At 47.8% G+C, this 23,308-nt stretch overlaps 1 protein-coding gene across 1 annotated transcript in view; it reads right to left on the bottom strand.

Moving 5' to 3' along the window:
• Nucleotides 1-23,308, bottom strand: part of GRIK4 (glutamate ionotropic receptor kainate type subunit 4) — a 433,443-nt gene that overhangs the window by 20,384 nt on the left and 389,751 nt on the right. Inside the window, 2 exon segments of the mRNA XM_056860247.1 lie at nt 3,664-3,773; nt 13,912-14,025. Of these exon segments, the coding sequence (XP_056716225.1) occupies nt 3,664-3,773; nt 13,912-14,025 (224 nt within the window).

Here is a 23,308-nt window from a genome sequence, read left to right as displayed (position 1 = left end):
CTAGGGATTAATCTCTTTGGCATCTTGATTTGAAACAAGGGGGGTGGGTTGCTGACCTTGAGGAAGGACTCACCTTGGTGTTGGCATCCTGTTCTAGTGGGCACTATATTATACGGCGCCTGGTGTTATTAATTTTAGAAATGATATTTTATTGGTTTTAAGGTATTTTACTGTTATAATGTTGTTTTTAATGCTGTCATCCGCCCTGAGCCTGACCTCGGCCGGGGAGGGTGGGTTATAAATTTAACAAACAAACAAATAAATAGTGCTCCCCTTTCTTCTTTTACAGAGACAAGGTTTGCTGTCTTTTTCAGCTTTCTTTCTTCCAAAAGGCTGCAGTTCTGAGCATACTGACTGTAGAAGTAAGACCTATTACGTTCATCTGGAGTCACTTCCGAGCAACTATATTAAATATGAAACTACTAGTGCGCGTAGGAGTGTGGTCTCATTAAGACAAATGAAGTAGCTCAGTTTAAACCTAAGCATCTGAACCAGCTTGAGGCTCATGTCACCCCAGAACAATTTTCAAAAACATAAGAAGAAGGGTTTTTATACCCCACTTTTCTCTACCTTTTTATGGGGTCGCAAAGCTGTTTACAATCGCCTTCCCCTCCTCACAACAAACACCTTGAGAGGTAGATGGGGCTAAGAGAGTTTGGAGAGAACCGTCACTAGCCCAAGGCCACCCAGCCAGCAGGCTTCATGTGGAGGAGTAGGAAATCAAACCCGGTTCTCCAGATTAGAGTCCACCACTCGAAACCACTATACCACATCCTCCAAATTATTTACTCCGGTGTGGCCTCACAATAACCAACGGACCTACATCAGAGTGGACCTCATGGCCCAATCCAGTGCTGGTAATAACTGCTCCAGTGCACGCAGAAGACTGTGTCCCACTGACCCCAGCTGACGTGGCACCCCATCCCTCTTGTGACACTGAGGTGAGGGGCCCCAGTGCCAGCCACTATGGGGATCACCTTCAGATCCTTTGCCACTGCCTGACAGCACGCAGGACAGCACTGTCAGGCTGCTCCACGCCTAAATTACATCGGCACCTTTCAAAAAGCTTCCTTGAGATTCCTGATGGCACCGCAGAACACTTTTCGTGTGTTCTATAATAGGCCTCGGAGCAGGAAACGCACGGACGTTATGTCTGTTCTTGTTACAGCATCTGTTCTTGTTATCCGAGGCACTGATTAGGTGGAAAGTTGGGTTTGTTGGTGTCCCCCCCCAGAGAGAACTGAACGATCTTGTTCAGCTGTTTCATTTCTACGCTTCAGGAAGGCTTTAATGGGGATGCGGATCCCAAATCCCCCATCTGAAATTTTGGGAGAAATCCTTGTTTTATTCCTCCCCTCCCCCATCAAATTAGGGATGCCAGCCTCCAGGTGGGCCCTGGGGAACCCCTGGAACGACAGCTCATCTCAAAATTTCTTTTGAGTGACCATGATCCCAAAATTACTGCTACCGTGGCTGAATTTCTTACAGGAGTTCTTAAAGAACAAGAAAAGTTTTATTAACCCGACTGTAACTTATATGTATTGCCCTTTGGAGGTATTTTGTTGTTGTTTTTTCTATCTCTGTCTTTGGTATGCCAATAAAGGTTAATGAAATGAAATGACAGCTCATCTCCAGACCACAGAGATCAGTTCCCCTGGAGAAAATTGATGCTTGGGAGGGTTGGCTCTGTGGCATTGTACCCAACTGAGGTCCTTCCTCTCCCCAAACCCCACCCTTCCCAGGTTCCACCCCCAAATCTCCATGAGTTTCCCAACTTGGATCTGGCAACCCTACTGCCCCACCCCCCGCTGGTGGCCAGGGGGACCTGGCAACCCTACATCAAATGGATATCCTCTCCACAATGCTGTCTTCCATTTCTGTTACAGTGACAGAACCCAGCTTAGTTCCCTCCTGCAGTAGATCTGATGCCCAAATAGAGCCATGTGCTGTCTGTTTGCACTTTATGGATGTTAATCCCCAAGTTTTCCCTCTTTAATGCTCCTTCTGGCCATTGCCCGTCCAACCCAAATACAAATTAATCTTATGGTTCCGTTTCTTGTAGCCTGTTTCACTGTCAGTGGCCGTTTATGCAGGCCTGTTTCCCCACGGTCACCCCTGCCAACTGCTTTGGGGCTTTGTTTGGATTATGCATGCCTTTCCTGACCCTCAGAGGTCCCCTTGTGCTACCCACACGTTTCTGCACATTTTGCCCACGTTTTCCGGGTTCTGGTTAAAACAGCATCTGGAAAACACAGGCAAAACACACGGAAACACGGGGGTGGGGGGGAGAGCGAGGCGACCTCTGACGGTTGGGAAAGGCATGCATAATTAGTAGGAAGCTCTGAAGCAGTCAGCGAGGGTGACCGCAGGGAAACAGCCCAGCATAAATGGCCAGTGTTTCCAGTGTGTGTGAGACCAAGCAGTTTGGGCATTTGCCTTTTACAGCAAGGACAAACTGTATTTTAGGCAGGATGACACCTTAGGATCAGGGACTACATGATTGCTTCCCCCCCCCCCATGGTTAGACAGGGCTGGGCTGACTTTGGTCTTGCAAAGTCTGCCAGCATCTCTGTGCCCCACCTCTGTTTTTTTGAAGAGAGAGTATCCTCAAGCATAACTAATCCCTGCTGAGTGTTCCTGGGTATGTTTCCTTGCTTAGTAACGTAAGTGCCTTACCTGATTAGACCAAGGTTAATGTAGTCTAGCATTCTTTGGAAGGGCCAAGGTGATCCACCAATTATCAACCACCCATAGACCAAAATCTAGCTTTTCACAGAATCATAGAGTTGGAAGGGACCACCAGGGTCATCTAGTCCAACCCGCTGCACAATGCAGGAAATTCACAACTACCTTCCACCCCACACACCCCCAGCGACCCCTACTCCATGCCCAGAAGAGGGCTAAGATGCCCTCCCTCTCATCATCTGCTTAAAGTCCTAGAATCAGCACTGGTGACAGATGGCCATTCAACCTCTTCTTAAAAACCTCCATGGAAGGAGAGCTTACCACCTCCTGAGGAAGCCTGTTTCACTGAGGAACTGCTCTAACTTAGAAAATTCTTCCTAATGTCTAGACAGAAACTCTTTTGATTTAATTTCAACCTGTTGGTTCTGGTCCGACCTTCTGGGGCAACAGAAAACAACTCAGCACCCTCCTCTATATGACAGCCCTTCAAGTACTTGAACATGGTTATCATATCCCCTCTCAGTCTTCTCCTCTTCAGGCTAAACATACTCAGCTCCTTCAACCTTTCCTCATAGGACTTGGTCTCCAGACCCCTCACCATCTTTGTTGCCCTCCTCTGGACATGTCCCAACTTGTCTACATCTTCTTAAATTGCAGTGCCCAAAACTGAACACAATACTCTTTTGGCCACCCCTGCAATGGGAGGCGTGGCACATGATACAATCAGGCATTGTACATGGTAAGCACATCACTCCCTTCCCTTCCAGCTATATAATGTGACGAAGCAGTAAACTTCTGGAACAAGTTTTTATGCCAACTGTTCTGAAATATCACCATCGACTCCTTCCCCACACCTGCCCGATTGACAGCGAAACCCCCCCCCCACATTAGATCTTTCCGTGCAGTTCTCAGCAGATGTCAGTAGGTGGCACCGTGAGGATGGGAAAAAAGGTAAGCGACAGGAAAAGTTCTCCTTACCTGGCCACCAAGAAGAGGACACAACTGACCGCGAGGTAGGCAAGTAACATGAAGAGCCAGACACCGGGAGAAAAGGGATCCAGGAAAGAGAAGTAGCCAGGCTTGCGCCCCTAAGATGGAGAAGAGGGAGAGAGAAAAAAGATCAATGTGTGCATTTATATTTAAAATCAAAGCTTGGTTCTACGCAGTCACAATCTAAATGACAGAACAACGGGGAGGGGGAAATGATGCAGGCAAACCAAACTGGGGAGGGGGGATTCCAGCATCCAGAGAAGGGAGAAAAGAACATAGGAGGACCTCTCTTGCCATCTTGTTTCTCGAAAGAGTTTCATTCTAGATATTAGGAAGAATTTTCTAACAGAGCAGTTCCTCAGTGGGACAGGCTTCCTTGGGAGATGGTGAGCTCTCCTTCCCTGGAGGTTTTTAAGCAGATGCTAGATGGCCATCTGTCAGCAATGCTGATTCTATGACCTTAAGCAGATGATGAGAGGGAGGGCATCTTGGCCCTCTTCTGGCCATGGAGTGGAGGTCACTGGGGGTGCGGGGGGGGGAGGTAGTTGTGGATTTCCTGCATTGTGCAGGGGGTTGGACTAGATGACCCTGGTGGTCCCTCCCAACTCTATGATTCTATGATTCTCTGTTAAGCCCGGCAGACCAACCTTTGTGACGAAGCGATAGAGTCAGTTGCTGTCTTTGATGTTTTGATGCCACTGACAGTGATGTGGGCTCAGCCTGTTCACTGTTTTGCATCCACCTGACTAATCCCCTTCCCAGACGCGTCCACCCTCTGCGTCCCGCACCCCTGCTTGCCTTCCTAACCTCCTCAGATTCTCCTTTACTGCAGCTGAACATCAACACCTGCTGGCAAATTTGCTAGCCCTTGAGGCAGCTGCCAAGCCCACGGGCTTTCTAAACCAGGCACCTGTCTCTTCCTCTGGAACTGATGGAAACAGTCAGATGGAGTGCAGTCAAAACAACGCACGGTAGAAAGACACATCCCTGCTGCTCCCTCCGGCTTATGTTCCACCAAGTTCTTTAGAATCATAGCGTTGGAAGGGACCACCAGGGTCATTTAGGCCAACCCCCTGCACAATGCAGGAAATTCACAACTACCTCCCCCGCAACACACCCAGTCCCCCACTCCATGCCCAGAAGATGGCCAAGATGCCCTCCCTCTCATGATCTGCTTAAGGTCTTAGAATCAGCATTGCTGACAGATGGCCATCTAGCCTCTGCTTAAAAACCTCCAGGGAAGGAGAGCTTACCACCTCCCGAGGAAGCCTGTTCCACTGAGGAACTGCTCTAACTGTTAGAAAATTTTTCCTAATGTCTGGATGGAAATAATGTCTAGATGGAGAGGAAGGCATGGAACTATGCTTAGGCCAGTAAACTTTCTACGTGCTCAGGAATCTTGCACATGTATTTCCCTTTTGTCCTATGCAAGATTTACAGACAAGATGAACCAATAACCCAGGAAGTCCAAGCACCCTCTGAGTGAAAGCGGACAAGGTCACTGGCTTCCAGTGAAGGTGTGTGAGTCCCAAGTATGCTTCCTCCTGACCCGTTAGCTAAAGGATGCATTGTGCCCTAAGGCATGTGGGCATAATGTCTCCACAGGTCATTGTCTCCACTGGCACAAAGGACGGTGGATTTTATGTCAAGTTCATCATGCAATGCCGTTCGCGCATTCACACCTACTAAATCAAAGCGAAGCCCTGCCTAAAAGTATAGGCCCACTCTTAATTTCCATGAGTAACTCTTATACAAAATAATTTGAGCCAAGTAAAAAAGGTCGAATGCAAGCAAGCGAGTGAAAAGGTGGAATATTTCACCAAGTTTCAAATTCTCCCCACTCACTATCAAATATTCATTATGTTATTTGTTTGGTCATTGACAATAATGGAAAGCTGCCTTCACCTGTCTGGGAATGCACACTGCCTTTTCCCTGTTCGTGGGGCAAGCATCTGAGTAACTTTCCTTTGAGAATAAGGCACTGCATGAACAACACCATGGCCACAGCTTTACTTATGCCCAAGACCAATATTCAGTGCACGCACACAATGGGCTGCAAAAAGGAAGCAAGGAATGAAGGTGGTGGAACTTAAAAACAAAAACAAACTCCCAGGTTCCTGGCCTGTTTCAATATGAATAGCTGATTCAGGATAACAATCTTGGACCAGCAACCTTTGCTCCAGTAATGAGCATCTTGGATTGTAACGAAGGACACGTTCACTGGAACAAAGGCAAACAGATGCTTGGCACTTTATGAGTTATTCAGGGATGCGAGTCTTCTCTATGATACATCCTTTATGAACAGGAATAGATTCCTTACTTTTCCCCCAGGAGCAGGGTCTCCTTCATAGAAGGGTATCTCACACGTTAGCTTTCCAGAGAGGAACTACGGCTCACTTCTTCCAGTAGACATAATCACCCTAAGAAAGGTTAGATTCGAGTCCAGTAGCACCGTAGAGACCCAATAATATTTTTGGGGTATGAGCTTTCGAGAGTAGATTCTCCCTTCGTCAGATACAAGTCTCCAAGGTGCCACTGGACTTGAATCTTACTCTTCTACTGCAGGCCAAGATGGCTACCCTCTGAACCCTAAGAAAAGTTGGGTCTAGTAACATTCACTTCAGAAAACAGAAGGGGTATAAATCCCCCATTTAAAGAGAAGTAAGGTCTCCTATTCTCCTTTTCCCCCTTTTTTACTTTAGCTCTTCTTACAGTGGGCAATCAAAAGGCTTACTGAATGGAACTAAATGTTCATGTGAACATTAGGATTGCCAACCTCCAGGTACTGCTGAGATAAATATGCACAAGTACTAACAAAGTATGGCTGAGTAAACAATAGTACAAGGCTCAAACACTCAAATAGCAAAGATGTATATTTGAAAGTTACAATAGTGAAAGTGCAGGAAGTGACAAAAAGGAAACTTAACACAAAATCTATTCACTAAGATCTAAAGGTCGATAAATATGATGAAGTCAATAATTATGTCTCGATAGAATCTTTAAAAGTTCATAATAAATATATTCAAATCCTTGCGTTGTGGAGACAGAAGTCAGGAGAAGACGGAACGCGGTCCGGATGCCTTGCGTTTTCGCCGCCCCTCAGGGCGGCTTCTTCAGCTCTCTGTTATAAACAGAAACTGTTCTCCTTAAATATTCATTCAGCAGTTTCTTAGATATAAAATCTCAGGTGGACTCTTCCTGCTCCCAACTGGGCTGCTCAGTGAAAATTTTCTGTTTATAACAGAGAGCTGAAGAAGCCGCCCTGAGGGGCGGCGAAAACGCAAGGCATCCGGACCGCGTTCCGTCTTCTCCTGACTTCTGTCTCCACAACGCAAGGATTTGAATATATTTATTATGAACTTTTAAAGATTCTATCGAGACATAATTATTGACTTCATCATATTTATCGACCTTTAGATCTTAGTGAATAGATTTTGTGTTAAGTTTCCTTTTTGTCACTTCCTGCACTTTCACTATTGTAACTTTCAAATATACATCTTTGCTATTTGAGTGTTTGAGCCTTGTACTATTGTTTACTCAACCTCCAGGTACTAGCTGGAGATCTCCTGCTATTACAACTGATCTCCAGCAGATAGAGATCAGTTCACCTGGAGAAAATGGCCCCTTTGGCAGTTGGACTCTATGGCATTGGATTCCCTCCCTTCCCCAAACCCTGCCCTCCTCAGGCTCCACCCCAAAAACCTCCCACTGGTGGCAAAGAAGGACCTGGCAACCCTAGTGAACATGGCCAAAGCCTTTGGCAAGTTGATTGCTGGGAACAGGAAGTGTGCGTACTGATTGCACATTAGGGTTAAGGAACAGAACCCTTCAATTCTGGAAAAAAAAAAAACCTGCCTTCTCTCCCATCACTTCCCCTACTGAAATTGGACACAAGCCAAGCGCACCTGTCCAGAGTCCAAATGTGATCACTTTGCTCCAAAACAGGCCATTAATTTTGAATGGGGAGAAGCCGGAGGAATAAAATGGACACCCTTTTTCCTCTCTGTGGAGTTTGCAAGTCAGATACCCCATTAGAGTCCCCGTGTCAGAAATCCATACTTGATTAAATCACAACAAGTGAAATTGAGAAAAATGACAGACCCATTTAAACCTGCCTTCTTTGGTTACTTGTGATAAGAAAGACGTGCGCGGAACGGCAAATGGGTGGGGAGGCCAGAGTGGGGGCGAGAAGAGAAATGACAGAGAGCCATGGATATACTGGAAAAAAATGTCATTCAAATTGGGACAGGATGGAGACAAGGAGATGGCGCCCAGGCAGGGAATTTATTTGTAGTCATTTGTCAGGAAACGTCTGATTGGCACTGCCGATTAACTCCCTGTCAGCTGCACTTTTCCATGCTGAAATACGGAGGGATGAGGCAAAGAGGCGAGAAGGTGGGTCTTGGGCATGGCTTCCATCTGTTGTGGAAACCAGATCCTTCAAGGAAGACCCTGATGAGTTATCATTGCTAACTAAACATTTATTGCTTTAATTAGCTAATTGTCATCATTGCTCCAATGCCTGATGTTGACGCGAAGCAACAAGACCTTTCCTAAACCAACCGAGAGTCTAAAAAGGTAGGAGAGCTGGCATTTCGGGACGTCATGGAAAAAGAAGGGAAGGGAAGGTGTACAGCAGGGGTGTCACACTCAATTGTTACGAGGGCTGGATATGACATAAATGTCACGTGGCTGGGCCTCGCCAGCCCGGATCGAGAGTGGTGTGTGTGTGTGTGTGGCTGCCTCAGCTGGCTCGAGGGCCGGATAAGAGCGCTCAGCTCTCAAGGATGTACGGTATCCTAATTCCATCTCTAGTGTGCTCAAAGTATGATTGGATGAAAAGACCTTTCCACTGTATGGCCGAAAACATGCCGAAACCTCTTTCAGAACTGGGCCGCTCCAAAGCACATGCCTAGTGATCCCTTCACTGGATTCAGGAAAAAAAACATCCATGATGAACCACTATGACGCACTGGATAGAATGCCGGACTGGGGAGACCTGGGTTCAAATCTCTTCTAGACGACCTTGAGGAAGTCACCGTCTCTCAGCCTAACCTACCTCTCCAGCGGGGTGTAGTGGTTAAGAGCGGTGGTTTGGAGCGGTGGATTCTGATTTGGAGAACCAAGTTTGATTCCCCACTCCTCCACATGAGCGGCAGAGGCTAATCTGGTGAACTCCTACACACGAAGCCTGCTGGGTGACCTTGGACTACTCACACTCTCTCGGCCCCACCCACCTCATAGGGTGTCTGTTGTGGGGAAGGGAAGGTGATTGTAAGCCGGTTTGAGTCTCCCTTAAGTGGTAGAGAAAGTCAGCATATAAAAACCAGCTCTTCTTCTTCTCTCACTGGAGGAGGTTGAGGGGGGCACAATTGCTCTCTTTAAGTATTTGAAGGGCTGACACTTGGAGGAGGGCTGGGAGCTGTTCCTGTTGGCAGCAGAGGATAGGAGTTGCAATAATGGGTTTAAACTGCGGGCAGAAAGGGACCGGCTGGATAATAGGAAACATTTTTTTTTACAGTAAGAGTCATTCGACAGTGGAATCGGCCGCCTAGGGAGGTGGTGCGCTCCCCCTCACTGTCAGTCTTTAAGCAGAGGCTGGACAAGCTCTTGTCAAGAGATGCTCTAGGCTGATCCTGCATTGAGCAGGGGGTTGGACTAGATGGCCTGTATGGCCCCTTCCAACTTTATGATTCCATTATTCTAATCTTGTTGTGGAGATAAAATGGGGTAACTGCAGACAGACTGCTCCCAATCCCTCTGGAGGAAGGGCAGGATTCCAAAGTGAATATTTTCCAACAGGCAATAGAGACTGCATACCCCAGGTTGCCAACAGAACACTGTTGAAGAGTGATCACTAGTCAAATCCATTGATTTTTTTGGGGGGAGGGAGTTACTCCACGAGCACACGACATTGCGTGGCGAAGCTGGTGGGTGGGGGGAAAATCTTTCCTTGGGGTTGCACAGGCTGGGAATGGCAGAAACCCATCTGGGGCTGACGGAACATTTTGCGGGGATGGATACGTTGTACATGAAGGGAGAGGAATGTTTACAAAGATGCGATCTTGCAAAGCGGGGGAGGGGGGTGGAACGTTGCTGGTGAGCTCATTCATTGATCCTTAATTCCACAAGTTGCAGAGGAAACAGAATTTTAAGGAGGTTTTAATTACTTGTTTGTTCTTGGCAGTGAGATGGTGGCTGGTGAGTGAGAGAGTGAGAGAGAGAGAGAGAGAGAGAGAGGCTGAGTCTGAGACTGCCGGAGCTCTGTTTGTATTGGTGAGGACGGCGGCATCTTTACCAGCCGTGGGTATCACCAGGGCGGAAAGGGGGACGGCAGAGAATCCGCTCTAATTGTGGCAGCATTTTATTTATGTTGCAGTTCAACTGACAGGAAATCGAGAGTGCATCCTCCCTGCCCACGTAACGTATGGGGCGCGTGTTGAAATACAGAGCAGGTAGATAGGCAGGGTTCCATTCAAAACGAATTCAGTGCAACTATTCTGAACTCAGTAACACCTGAATTACTTCAGGTGGGTTTGCTCAGGTCTCACTAGGAGAGTATGGCTCCTTGGGGGATTGGGGGGGGGGATTTCAGGCAACACAAAAATTGTGAAAAGATGCACTAATCCAGTGGAGAGCAATTTTTTTTCTTTGCCATGTTTGCATATATTGAACAAATATATCCTTTGGAGATCCAGGTCCCTTTTTGCAAATATACCAAAGCTAAATTTTGCTCTCCGCTGCTCTTAGTTAAACAAAGCGACGGGATCAACAGGAACGGGCAAGATATCCCTTGCTGGGCTGGGCTGTTTATTCATTTAGGATGCTTGTATGTCACCTGGGTCCTCAAAGCAGCTAACAAATCTCCTTTTATTTATTTAAATATTTATATCGCGCCTTTCCTCGTAGCTCCAGGAAGCTTATAAGTTACAATTAAGATATTTTCAATTAAGACATTTTCAATTGAAACCAACAGAATGAAACCCCAGATACTTCCTTCCCAGATACTTCCCAGATACTTCACATTAGGGCTGTCAATTCGGTTCGGTCCGAACTGAAAATCAACTGAATTTCCCCTGATTCGGTGATTTTCAGTTCGGACGGATCCGAACTCAAATCTGGCAGGCAACCGGGGGGGCCGAATTCAGCGAGTTCGGGAGTTCGCGAATAAATTCGGCCAATTCGGCCCCCCCTTCAGGGGAGCCCGCTGAAAGGCGCGGGCTGCCCTTTAAACTGATCTGCGCCTCCCAGCTGGGAGGCTCAGATCAGTTTAAAGGGCAGCCCGCCTCCCTTCAGCGGGCTCCCCTGAAGGGGGGCGGGCTGTCGTTTAAACTCATCTGTGCCTCCCGGCTGGGAGGCGCAGAGGAGTTTCAATGACAGCCCGCCCCCCTTCAGGGGAGCCCGCTGAAGGGAGGCGGGCTGTCATTGAAACTCATCTGCGCCTCCCGGTCGGGAGGCGCAGAGGAGTTTCAATGACAGCCCGCCACCCTTCAGGGTAGCCCGCTGAAGGGAGGCGGGCTGTCATTGAAACTCATCTGCGCCTCCCGGCCGGGAGGCACAGAGGAGTTTCAATGACAGCCCGCCCCCCTTCAGGGTAGCCCGCTGGAGAGGCGCGGCTGTCATTGAAACTCATCTGCGCCTCCCAGCTGGGAGGCTCAGATGAGTTTAAAGGGCAGCCCGCCCCCCTTCAGCGGAGCCCGCTGAAGGGGGGCGGGCTGCCCTTTAAACTGATCTGCGCCTCCCAGCTGGGAGGCTCAGATCAGTTTAAAGGGCCCCCGCGCGCCTTCAGGGAATCCCTGAAGGCGCGCTTCGGCCGAATTTTCCCCCGAACTCCGGATCCCCCCGAATTACCGGGGATCCGAAGCGGGGGAGTTCGGACTTCGGCACGTACCGACCCCACAAGGGTCAAATTCGGCCGAATCTGAACTGTACTGAATTTTTTTTTTTGACAGCCCTACTTCACATTAATAAATCAAAACATGCAAGAAATCAAATATTAAAACAGAGAATAAAAAACAATTGTCATAAAACCATCAAATTAATCCATAAACAAACTCAGGAATAATACAACATTGAGTGGGGTCCAATTTCCTTGAATCCAGTTCGAAAGCCTTATGGAATATGAACGGGTTGAGTTTGCTATGGAAGGCTTGCAAGAATGTCGGTTAGCTCATCTCCTAATTAATAATTAAGCACATTCAAGTTGCAACCAACTCATGGCAACCCCTCATGGGGTTTTCAAGGCAAGAGACATTCAGAGGTGGTTTGCCATTGTCTGCCTCCACGTAGCAACCCTGGACTTCCTCGGTGGTTTGCCACTCAAATACTAACTATGGCCAACCCTGTTTAGCTTGGGCTAGTCTAGGCTATCCAGGCTGCTAATCTTATTTCCTGGAGTGAGGGAATGCCACAATTTCAGGGCCTCTGTTGAGGAAGTCTGTCTGTTGGTCCCAGCATTTCCCACAGGAATGCATCTTCCATTGACTTCAGAACGTGGGCAGATTGATGTGGGCAGAGGACCTCTTTGATGTACTCTGAAATCAAGCGATTTATGGCTTTTAAAGGTTAGGGTTTTCAAGGCAAGAGATGAACAGAGATGGTTTGTCCTTGCCTGCCTCTGCATAGCAGCTCTGGTCTTCCTTGATAGTTCCCATCCAAGTACTAACCATGGGGTTACTCCTAACTCTCGTTTGGGGAGCAGGGCTGCCCAGCAATGAAGGGCTCTCATCTGTTTCAGGGTAGTAACAGTTCCTAGCAAACAAACAAACACAACCCTAACCAACTGCGGCAGGAAGCTACATAGCGCCCTCAAGCATCCATCTGCTTTCTGTCTTTTTTATCTGCCTTTTCTGTTCAAAGTAAACTTGCTTTTGTATTGATTTTTTCCCCCCTAAGCCATGGCATTTCTGGCATATTTCTCACCTAGGTGAGGCTCCAATCAGGGGCAAAGACAGGATTAGTATCAAAACATTTAGTGTCTGACAAGAATACTGTGTACATCTGATATTGCAGAGGGATTTCAGGACAGGGTGGACGGCTAGTCGGGTCAAGATGAGAGCAGCTCGAGTCCACAGCAGATACGGCGTTTGCCAACTAACCTTGCCGTGCCATGGCTGTTGTCTCTCCCCTTTCTGCCTCCAGACATACTCCTATGGACTTTGCTTTTTAGATGCAAGCCCTCAGGTTCCTCAGCCCATGGATTTTGCCTTATCCACACTGTTGGCCTTTCCTAACCAAAGGGTTGATGAGGGGTCATAAGAAGAAGAGTTGGTTTTCATATGCCTACTTTCTCTACCACTTAAGGGAGAATCAAACCGGCTTACAATCACCTTCCCTTCCCCTCCTCACAACAGACACCTTGTGAGGTAGGTGGGAGTGAGAGAGCTCTAAGAGAGCTGTAACTAGCCCAAGATCACCCAGCTGGCTTCATGGGGAGGAGTGGGGAAACAAATCCAGTTCACCAGATCAGCATCCGCAGCTCATGTGGAGGAGTGGGGAATCAAACTCGGTTCTCCAGCTCAGAGTCCACAGCTCCAAACCACTGCTCTTAACCACTACACCACACTGGCTCTCAATGGTTTCCACACTCCTACACATGAAGCCTTGGGTGACCTTGGGCTAGTCACAGTTCTCTTAGAGCTCTCTCACTCACACCTACCTCACAAGGTATCTGTTGTGGGGAGGGGAAAGGGAAGGTGATTGTCAGTCAGTTTGATTCTACTTAAAAGGTAGAGAAAGTCAGCATATAAAAACCAACTCTTATTATTATTATTATTTAGAAGGGCCTTCAACATAGACTGAGATGCTGGTGCCCAGAGCCACGCTTGTGCAGGATGTTAGAGGGTTTTGGTTTTTTGGGGGCTGCAAAGTTGTTATATCGCTTTTAATGTTTTTGTCTGAGAGCTGCCTTGAGTCACTATGAATGGACAAGGCAGGCTGTGAATGTTCCAGTGAATACATAATTTCGTTGTTGACCAGGCTACTGACAATGCCTTCAACTCCGTCTCCATGGAAAGAAGCCCTCTAGCTTGCCAGAGAGATACACAGACGGATACAGAACATGTGGCGTGGCCACGAGGGACAAGAAGAAAGTGAGGCCTGCCGCTTGCGTTTCAAACTAGAGGGGGTGAGGGAAGGGGGAAAATGTTCCCATGAGTCAATCCTTACTGCTCTCAGTGAATACTGTCATGCATGTATTTTTTAAAGACATAACAGGTTCTAAGCGATGCCTCTTACCATGTGAACTCGGTAGAGAATGCTGATCCCCAGAGTCATGAAGGGCTTTGAGAAATCAATCACCTTCTCCCGCTCGGCGGTAATCGTCAGTCCGGCGACTGCCAAATCAGCTTTCTAAAAAAAAGAGAGAGAGAGAAAGAAAAGCTGAAGAACTCTTCTCAGGTGAGCCCAGGATGGAAAGCAGGGTGGAAGCACATAAAGGGGATGTGCCCCTATAGGGCTTCTTCCTCAGAGGTTAGGCTTGGCAAAGTTCCTGGGAAAGAGTGGTTTTTCAAAGCCTATCCTTTCCTCATGATATTGCCAAACAAACACACATATGCAGAAACATGGGCACGTATTACATTCCATCTCACTCTTCCTCAGAGGGCCTCGGATCCACATTTTTAGCCTTTCAGGAACCCAGTGAAGTATGATCCTCTGAGTAGGGTTGCCAGCTCGGGGTGGGAAATACCTGGAGACTTTTGGGGAGGAGCCTGAGGAGGACGGGGTTTGGGGTGGGGAGGGACTTCAATGCCATAGAGTCCAATTGCCAAAGCAGCCAATTTCTCCAGGGGAGCTGATCTTTAACTGCTGGAGATCAGTTGTAATAGCAGGAGATCTCCAGCTAGAACTTGGAGATTGGCAACCCTACCCCTAAGAGAGAGTGAACTCCTCAAGGCTGTGCGCTGAACTGGGTTGCTCAGCAGGGATCGGCTCCCAGGTTTGCCCATCATGCACACCACAATGGGCTTGTGGCAATAATGCTTCTGTTGCCAACTGGGCAAGCTGCTGCAGAGGAACCGCTGGGGTCTAAAAGCATTCAAAGCAATTCACAGGAATCCTTGCAACAGTCTGCAAAGTGAGTCATTGTCCCCCACCATACAGAGTGGGGGGGCTTAAGCTGGGGGGGGAATACCCTAAGGCCACCCAATGAGTTCTTGGCTGAGGTTTGAACAGGAGCTTGCAGCTCATTTGAGCACATGAAGCTGCCTAAGGTCAAGTCAGACCACTCATCCGTCTAGCCCAACATGGCCTACTCCGACCTCCAGCAGCTCTTAGGATCTTTCTCGCCATCTGAGATGCCAGGGATTGAACCCTGCAAAGCAGGCGCTTGGCTGCTGAGTCATACTCTCTCCTTCATGGGCTTGGCCACTGTGCCCCTCAAACTGCCAAAGGAATACATGAAAACTGCCTTCTGCTGAGTCAGACCCTTGGCCTCTCAAAGCCTCTTCTCTACTCTGACTGGCAGCTGCTCTCCAGGGTCTCAGGTATCACCTGTTACCTAAGAGACAGCCAAAATAGTGTAGTGGTTAAGAGCAGTGAGAACCAGATTTGATTCCCCACTCTTCCACATGAGCGGCAGACTCTAATCTGGTGTACAGGGTTGGTTTCCCTTCTCCTCCACATGAAACCTGTTGGGTGACCTTGGGCTAATCACAGTTCTCTCCGAACTCTCTCAGCCCCGCCTACCTCACCAGGTGTCTGTTGTGGGGAGAGGAAGGGAAGGAGAATGTAAGCCACTTTGAGACTCCTTAAAAGGTCGTGAAAATGGGCATATAAAAACCAACTCTTCTTTTACTTCTTCTGCTTATCCCTTTTACAGCAGAGATGCTAGATACTGAACCTGGGATCTTCTGCATGCAAAGCAGGGGCCCTACCACCGAGCCCAGGCCCTGTCCCTTGATCTTTATCAACCTTTCATTTCATATTTGATTGCTTGTGGAGTCTACAGTCATTATTACGAGCAGTGAACCAAAAAAAAAAAAAAAGCTCTTCTTCTGGGTTAATTAAGCTAAAGTAAAGGGTTTAAAGCGACCACCATAAACATTGATTCACAGAGCCGACCTCGAAGCGCCTCTCCAAACAATCGGGTTCAAGCACAAACGGCGACCAGCTGTTGCTTATTTATTAGGCTTGCTCATCTACACCACTTGATTACTCAGCCCACCACGGCTTGCAGCCGAAGTCCTGTGTGGATGAAGAAGAAGAGTTGGTGTTTATACGCCAACTTTCTCTACCACTTAAGAGAGAATCAAACCGGCTTACAATCGCCTTCCCCTCCCCACAATAGACACCCTGTGAGGTAGGTGGGGCTGAGAGAGCTCTAAGAGCTGTGACTAGCCCAAGGTCACCGAGCTGGCTTCATGTGGAACAGTGGGGAATCAAACCCGGTTCTCCAGATCAGAGTCCACCGCTCTAAACCACCGCTCTTAACCACTACACCTCGCTGGGTCTGTGTAGAGGGGTTTGGATTGCACTGCCTGACTTCACTCTTCAATGCACACTGGGTGTGGACACAGAGGCCAATGTGCAGATGGCTCCTCCAATGATTAGAGGACATGAGTCCTGAAGGTGTGATCCTGACCAACCCTTTTCCCCAACCATCCATATGTCAAATGCTGCACAGAGGCATGGGGCCAGGAAGCACCAGGATGATGTGAAAGTGCTCTCTGTACTGTCTGAGCTACAGTTCTTACTCATTTAGGAGAAGAAGAGTTGGTTTTTATATGCCGACTTTCCATTGATGGAGGAAGTGTCCATCAATAGCTATTATTCCAATTACTAGAGAAAACTTCCATGTCCAGAGGCAATATCCTTTTGAATACCAGTTGGTGGCGAAGCAACAGTATGGGAAAGCTACTGCCTTCTTACTTGTCTTGAGAGTCTTCTGGAAGGGGCCATGGCTCAGGGCTAGAGCATCTGCTTGTCATGCATAAGGTCCCAAGTTCAATCTCTGGCACCTCCAGGTAAAAAGGTCAGGCAGTAGGTGATGCAAAAGACTTCTGCCTGAGATCCTGCAAAGCTGCTGCCAATCGGAGTGAACAATACTGACCTTGATGAACCAACGGTCTGAATCAGTATAAGGCAGCTTCATGTGTGTTCACGTAGAATAGGTGGGTCCTTGGTCTGAACTAGCACGGCTGCTCTATACTCAAGAAAACACTTCTGTTCCATGGAGAGAACACATTCCCAGGATTCAAAACAATGGAGTAACATTGCTGAGGATTAGGGTTGCCAGCTCCGGGAGATTTTGGGGGCAGAGCCTGAGGAGGGAGGGGTTTTGGGAGGGGAGGGACTTCAACGCCATAGAGTCCAATTGACAAAGCAGCCATTTTCTCCAGGGGAACTGATCTCTGTTGCATGAAGATTAGTTGTAACAGTGGGAGATCTCCAGCCACCACCTGGAAGTTGGCAGCCCTACTGAGGAAATGTGACCCTTTTCTCCAGGACGATACACATTTTGCTGTGGGAAAGTTGCCAGTGCCGCCACCACCATCACCTTCAGATAAAAGGACACTGCAGAAGCAACCCCACACAAATGAGATGCACCTCTCCTCGGCTCACCCGCCGACGGAGGTGGAGACATTGGACTCTTGATGAGAAATAAGAGCTGTCGACGGCGCAATGCAAATTAATTTTTTAAAAACTCTTTCCAATTTAATAATCATGTAACTCGGATAAGGATTTTAATTTTAAATGATTTTATTGCTACCGCTCTCTTCTAATGACTCTGAATTGCTTTCTTTAAAAAAAAAACAAACCCTGAACAGCATCGTGCCATCTCTCTCACGCATCAGGATGACTTGCAAGGGACAGGGCGGCTGTAGAGTTTTGAGAAAAGACTTGTAAATAAACTAACTGAGACTTTACAGCCCTGAGCGGCCTGGACTTCTTGCTGGAGAGAGGCTAGTAAAGACCATAAAGGAGGGATTTATCACAGAGGATTCACCAGCTGAGTTGTAAATGTGCTCTGACAGAAACCTTGCATCTGCATCTTGCTGTGCTGAGGACCGGATCCTACCACTGTTGCGAGCTTTTCATAAAACCTACCGAATCCATCCCGTTTTGACAGCCACCTGCAAAAAAACTTCACCCGGTTATAAACGGCGTTCGGAGAGAGAAGCTATAAAAAGCAGGCGGAGCCCCAGCAGAGAGAACAAAAGTGTCGGCTGGTGGGAATATCTCCTTTATTTCCCCTCTTGGAAAAGTAAAATAAAAAGTAGACGAGAAAGAAGAAGCTGGCTATGCGCCAGGCCGGCGCATGGGTCAAGGCAGCCGCAGTATTTTACATTCGGGCAAGTCAAAACTTCTGCTTCTATTCAAGATACTTCTGAAGCTGAAGCAGCCACAAAAGCCGCCTGGGATTTTGGCCTTTGAAGGAGGACAAAGGCAGTTTGGCCAGCAGAGGAGAGAAAACTTGTGCTTGAACAGAATGATCCTAACGCTCTTACCTTGATCTGGTCTCTAGTTCTATATAGGTGCATTCTGTGTCCCCCCCCCCCCGCCTTTCAGCAAGCCAGAAGTACATACTGCCTGACAGCTTTTTTAAAAAAGGACATTCTGCATAACAATCAGGGAAGATGACAGACTTCCTTGGACTAGCCAAGGTGTCTGGACTGCATTGCCCAGGAGTGGTCTTAGCCACAGGGCATCTGGGGGAGTTGCTCCTGGCCCCAGATTGCGGGGTCCCCAACCAGCCATGGCCCTGCCTTCCAATGGAGGGGGAAAGAAGAAAAAGAAGGAGGAGGAGGAGGAGGAGGGGAGGGGCCATGGCTCAGTGGTAGAGCATCTGCTTGGCATGCAGAATGTCCCAGGTTGAATGCCCGGCATCTCCAATTAAAGGGACTAGGCAGGTGGGTGATGTGAAGGACCCTTGGAGAGCTGCTGTTGGCCTGAGTAGGGTGTGATTCAGTATAAGGCAGCTTCACGTGTTCACGTGTGTTCAAGAAGAAGAGGGTTTTTATATGCCGACTTTCTCTACCTCTGAAGGAAGAATCAAACCGGCTTACAATCACCTTCCCTTCCCTACAACAGACACCCTGTGAGGTAGGTGGGGCTGAAAGAACTCTAAGAGAGCTGTGACTAGCCCAAGGTCACCCAGCTGCCTTCATGTGGAGGAGTGGGGAAACCAACTCAGTTCACCAGATTAGCGTCTGCCGCTCACGTGGAGGAGTGGGGAATCAAACCTGGTTCTCCAGATCAGACTCCACCGCTCCAAACCACTACACCACACTGGCTCCAGAGCACCGCTCTCAACCACTACGCTGGCTCTCGTGGAAGAGGAAGAGCATGGGGTGCCCACACTTGCCTGCCCCCTCAGCACCCCTGCTTGCAAAGGGTCACTCCTTGCTTGAACCAGGGGTGGCTTAGATGGGGGGAGGGGGCAACAGGCTGGTGGCAACAGGAATACTGGGGCTCCATCCTGGACTTCTGCCCAAGGCCCCAGAATCACCAAGGTTGCCCCTAGCGAGACTGCTTCCCCTGGAATGCACCCCTTGGATCAAAATCGGCCCAAAGCCATATTCCTGTTATCCTGCCTTCTCAAGCAGGGAACGGTTTAGCTGGAGAAACAGAACAACAGCTCTCCCCGTGGCATTGGGAAAGGCTTTTCCCCCAAGGTTGCTGAGTCCGGGTGCCACACTAAATCCTTCTCAGCCCCTGTACATTGAGCAGACATATAATAAGAATTCCGAAAGGCAGCTCGCCTGCGACGGGAGATTAAAGGAACTATTATTTTTAAGCATCAATTCTGGTGACAAAGAAACACAAGCCATCCCCGCGCACGGAGGCCGTGCGCAAAGAGCTGCCCTTTCATTCCCCCTGCACACGTCAGTCAAAGACCCAGCTTTGTCTTCTCCAGGGGTGGAACGATTGTTATTCGGCGGGGTCAAAAATGTCCGCCTCAGTATTTAGGACAGGAGGCCGCAGCCTCAGTTGGAGCAGATCAGTACAAGGTGCTTATACATGACGGGGTTTGCTGCACTTTCTAGCAGCTGAGATTTGGGCTCCGTGTGCATGGCAAACGGTACAAAATCCATTCAGGAAGCACGCGAGTGGAATCGAGCACATGAACAGCGGCGGGGCTTTTGGCTCCGACTGATTCGACTGCAGCTGTTAATTGCGGGTGGACCTGCCAAATTTAAGCTCGTTCCCACTGATTTTCATGGGGAGGGATTCAAATTAAAGCAGAGGTCCGTTTGGAGGAGGGCGCGAGCAGAGGAGGAAGGAGCGATCGGTCCTAGGAAGTTGGCTCCCGGCTTCAAAGGTTCAAGCTGCGTTTGGCTTCCTACCTCCAGCTTTGTCAAAGCGGTTGGCTGTCATGCTGACCTCAGGTGTGGTCTGTTTGTCACAAATACAGAAGAGCGTTTACTCTAGCCAGATGCTCTGCCTTGCCATCGGCAGTTTTAGAAGGCAGGTATAAAAAGATCCACTTCTCAGAGAGAAAGCGTTTATGTATACTTGGGGAAGTAGAGATTCAAGCTAGGGTTGCCAGGTCCCTCCTTGCCACCAGTGGGAGGTTTCTGGGGTGGAGCCTGGGGTTTGGGGAGAGGAGGGACTTCAATGCCATAGAGTCCAATTACCAAAGCAGCCATTTTCTCCAGGTGAACTGATCTCTATCGGCTGGAAATCAGTTGTAATAGAAGATCTCCAGCTAATACCTGGAGGTTGGCAACCCTAATTCGAGAACATGTTTTTTTTCATTGTCCTTTTTACCACAGATTGTGAATGAAGATTATTTACCTTTTATTAAAGAAATTCCCAGGTTGGTTTGAAAAAGCTCGACTCAAAAAACTCCTCTCTGATGAAAATCCACAAGTAATGTCATTAAATTATATGCTTCAGTATATAAAGTTCGCCACAGATATAATGCTAAAAATGCTAAATGAATTTAAATTCTAAATTTTATATTCATATTTTTACTGTATCTTACTGCATTTTATTTTTATTTTAGCTTTTACAGATTTATTTATTTTATTGTTATTGGAGTTTTGTGTGTGTTGTGTGTGTTAAGTGCCGTCAAGTCGCTTCCGACTCATCGCAACCCTATGAATGAAAGTCCTCCAAAATGTCCTATCTTTGACAGCCTTGTTCAGATCTTGCAAATTGAAGGCTGTGGCTTCCTTTATTGAGTCCGTCCATCTCTTGTTGGGTCTTCCTCTTTTCCTGCTGCCCTCAACTTTTCCTAGCATGACTGGAGTTTTACAAGTGGCTAAACGGTTTTACTATTATCATGAATTAGTCCTTTGGTGTTGTACTATCGAAAATTGCTTTCGTCTTCACTCGAATGTTTCATATATGTGAATATGTATTTTCTGGTCAATGACCGTAATAACAATAAAAGTAAAGTAAAGGTCTGTATGTCGGGTATGCATGATATTTAGGGCAAATGTACTATTTTGGGCAAACCTATATGTTTGGCGCTTTAATTTGACACCTCAGTCATATCTGCAGAACAATCAACGGCTGGAGAATGACATCCGCACAGCAACTTGAATTTTTATTTCGTACAGATGTCACAACTGATTCAATACGGCCCTGAATGTTAACCTAAAGCTGTCTGGGAGATGAGAGGTCTGCAGGGGTTTGGCTAGCGCACATCGGCTGCATGTAAAATTTGGGGATTTAGAGTAGAGGCAGCCATTCTGAGCAAGGGGTCTGCCAAGGCTTCCGTTGTGTGCAAAAGTGGCTCTGAAAGGTCAACAGGCCTAGTGGGGGGAATAGCTGAAATGCGTCCAGCTGTCCTGACTTGGGCGTTGCTACAGATTTATGATTTTTTTCATTGGCTCAGGGTTTTGGCCTATAAACATTTTCTTTAGAAAAATAAAGTCGAGGGGGGAATTTCAAGAAACAGGAAGCATATATAAGTAGCATCAGTATCTCCAGATGCCTCCTAGGCAGATGATGGCTAAAATTAGGAGAAAATGCTCCCTGCATCAGAGGCTCCCCTGACAGACTGCTGTCTGAAATTAAAAGCATGACCCTACTTGGCTGTCATTAAACACCGACGCTGACTCCCGTTCAGCATGCATGCTCAGAAGATGTGGCGGGGCTGTTATTAACGTCGGAGGCCAAAGCTGAATTCCACGAACTCGGCAATTAAACAGACTAGAAGTGAAAATGCGAGGGCAGGAGGCATCCCAGTGGACGATTCTTCTGCTGTGGGCTGATGAAGCTAGTTCAGACTCTAATGGAGATGAATGGTCTTTGATGACTGTTGAAGATGGCAGCCTGAGATTTGGCGAGAGAAGAACTGCTAGCCAAGACTCTTGCTGCACTTAGCACCACCTCAGGGGCCCCTGTTTTGCACCTGCCCCTTCAGCTATTTGGGTGCTTCATGGCAAGCTACAGAAACCAAACCAACTCAAACGCCTGGCAGGGTTGGAAAGATTATTTCCTTGGAGTCTAGAGTGGGGAAAGAAAGAAAGAAAGAAAGAAAGAAAGAAAGAAAGAAAGAAAGAAAGAAAGAAAGAAAGAAAGAAAGAAAGAAAGAAAGAAGAAGAAGAAGAAGAGGGAGGAGGAGGAGGGGAGGAGGGGAGGAGGAGGAGGATGGCAGTCCCCTACTCCAACGCCATGGCTGCATTGTGGCAGGGGCGACATTGCTGTGGCCAGAGATCCCCAAGACTCATTGCCCTCCTCTAGAACCTGAGAGGAAGAGGAAGAGTTGGTTTTTACATGCCGACTTTCTCTACCACTTAAGGAAGAATCACACCAGCTTACCATCACCTTCCCTTCCCCACCCCACAACAGACACCCTGTTCGGTAGGTAGGGCTGAGAGTGTGACTTGCCCAAGGTCACCCGGCTGGCTTCATGTGGAGGAGTGGGGAAACCAACCCGGTTCACTAGATTAGCGTCTGCCGCTCCAAACCACCGCTCTTAACCACTACTGTCATAAGTCCCACTCATGCTTGGAAGTACTAGAAAGAGAAGTGTGAGGATTATATTATGCATTGCTCTTGCTTAGAGAAGCCACATTGTTCATGGTGGCCGTCTCAGAAGTAGAGTTTTTTTCTGTTTTGCAATGTTGGCACATGCCTCATGCTGCAGGTGTGCCTTATATGGGGGCAATCAAAAAGACACATGAGCTGCCTCCCTCTGGAGGATGGAATAATGGAATTAATTATTGTATTTCCCCGAAAGGAAGATGATCCTAAATGTAAGAAGATCTTGCTGTAAAAAGGTTATGCTCACAAGGCTTGTTATGAATAAACATTACTGTCACTTGCATGTGAATTTAAGACAGCCCCCTCTTTTTTGGGATGGCACATGTGTGTTTGGGGGCAACCTAGTTTTCCTTTCAGGCAAATAGGAATGATGGAAATTATCAGGTGCTTGATGCCGTTCCTGTCCTTATGCTATGCATGATGTATTCTTAATGCTTTTTTTTGCTTTAAGTATAGACCATAAGTGTCCTGACCTGGTTGGACCAGGCTAGACTGATCTCATAAGAACATAAGAAAAGCCATGCTGGATCAGACCAAGGCCCATCAAGTCCAGCAGTCTGTTCACACAGTGGCCAACCAGGTGCCTCTAGGAATCCCACAAACAACACAATTGCAGCAGCACCATCCTGCCTGTGTTTCTCGGAAGCTAAGCAAGGTCAGCCTTAGTTAGTACTTGGATGGGAGACCACTCAAG

Source organism: Euleptes europaea, chromosome 14 (assembly GCF_029931775.1).
Source record: "Euleptes europaea isolate rEulEur1 chromosome 14, rEulEur1.hap1, whole genome shotgun sequence".
Taxonomy (NCBI): domain Eukaryota; kingdom Metazoa; phylum Chordata; class Lepidosauria; order Squamata; family Sphaerodactylidae; genus Euleptes; species Euleptes europaea.
The sequence above is the reverse complement of the archived record's forward strand: the minus strand, read 5'-3'. Positions and strand labels throughout refer to the sequence as shown.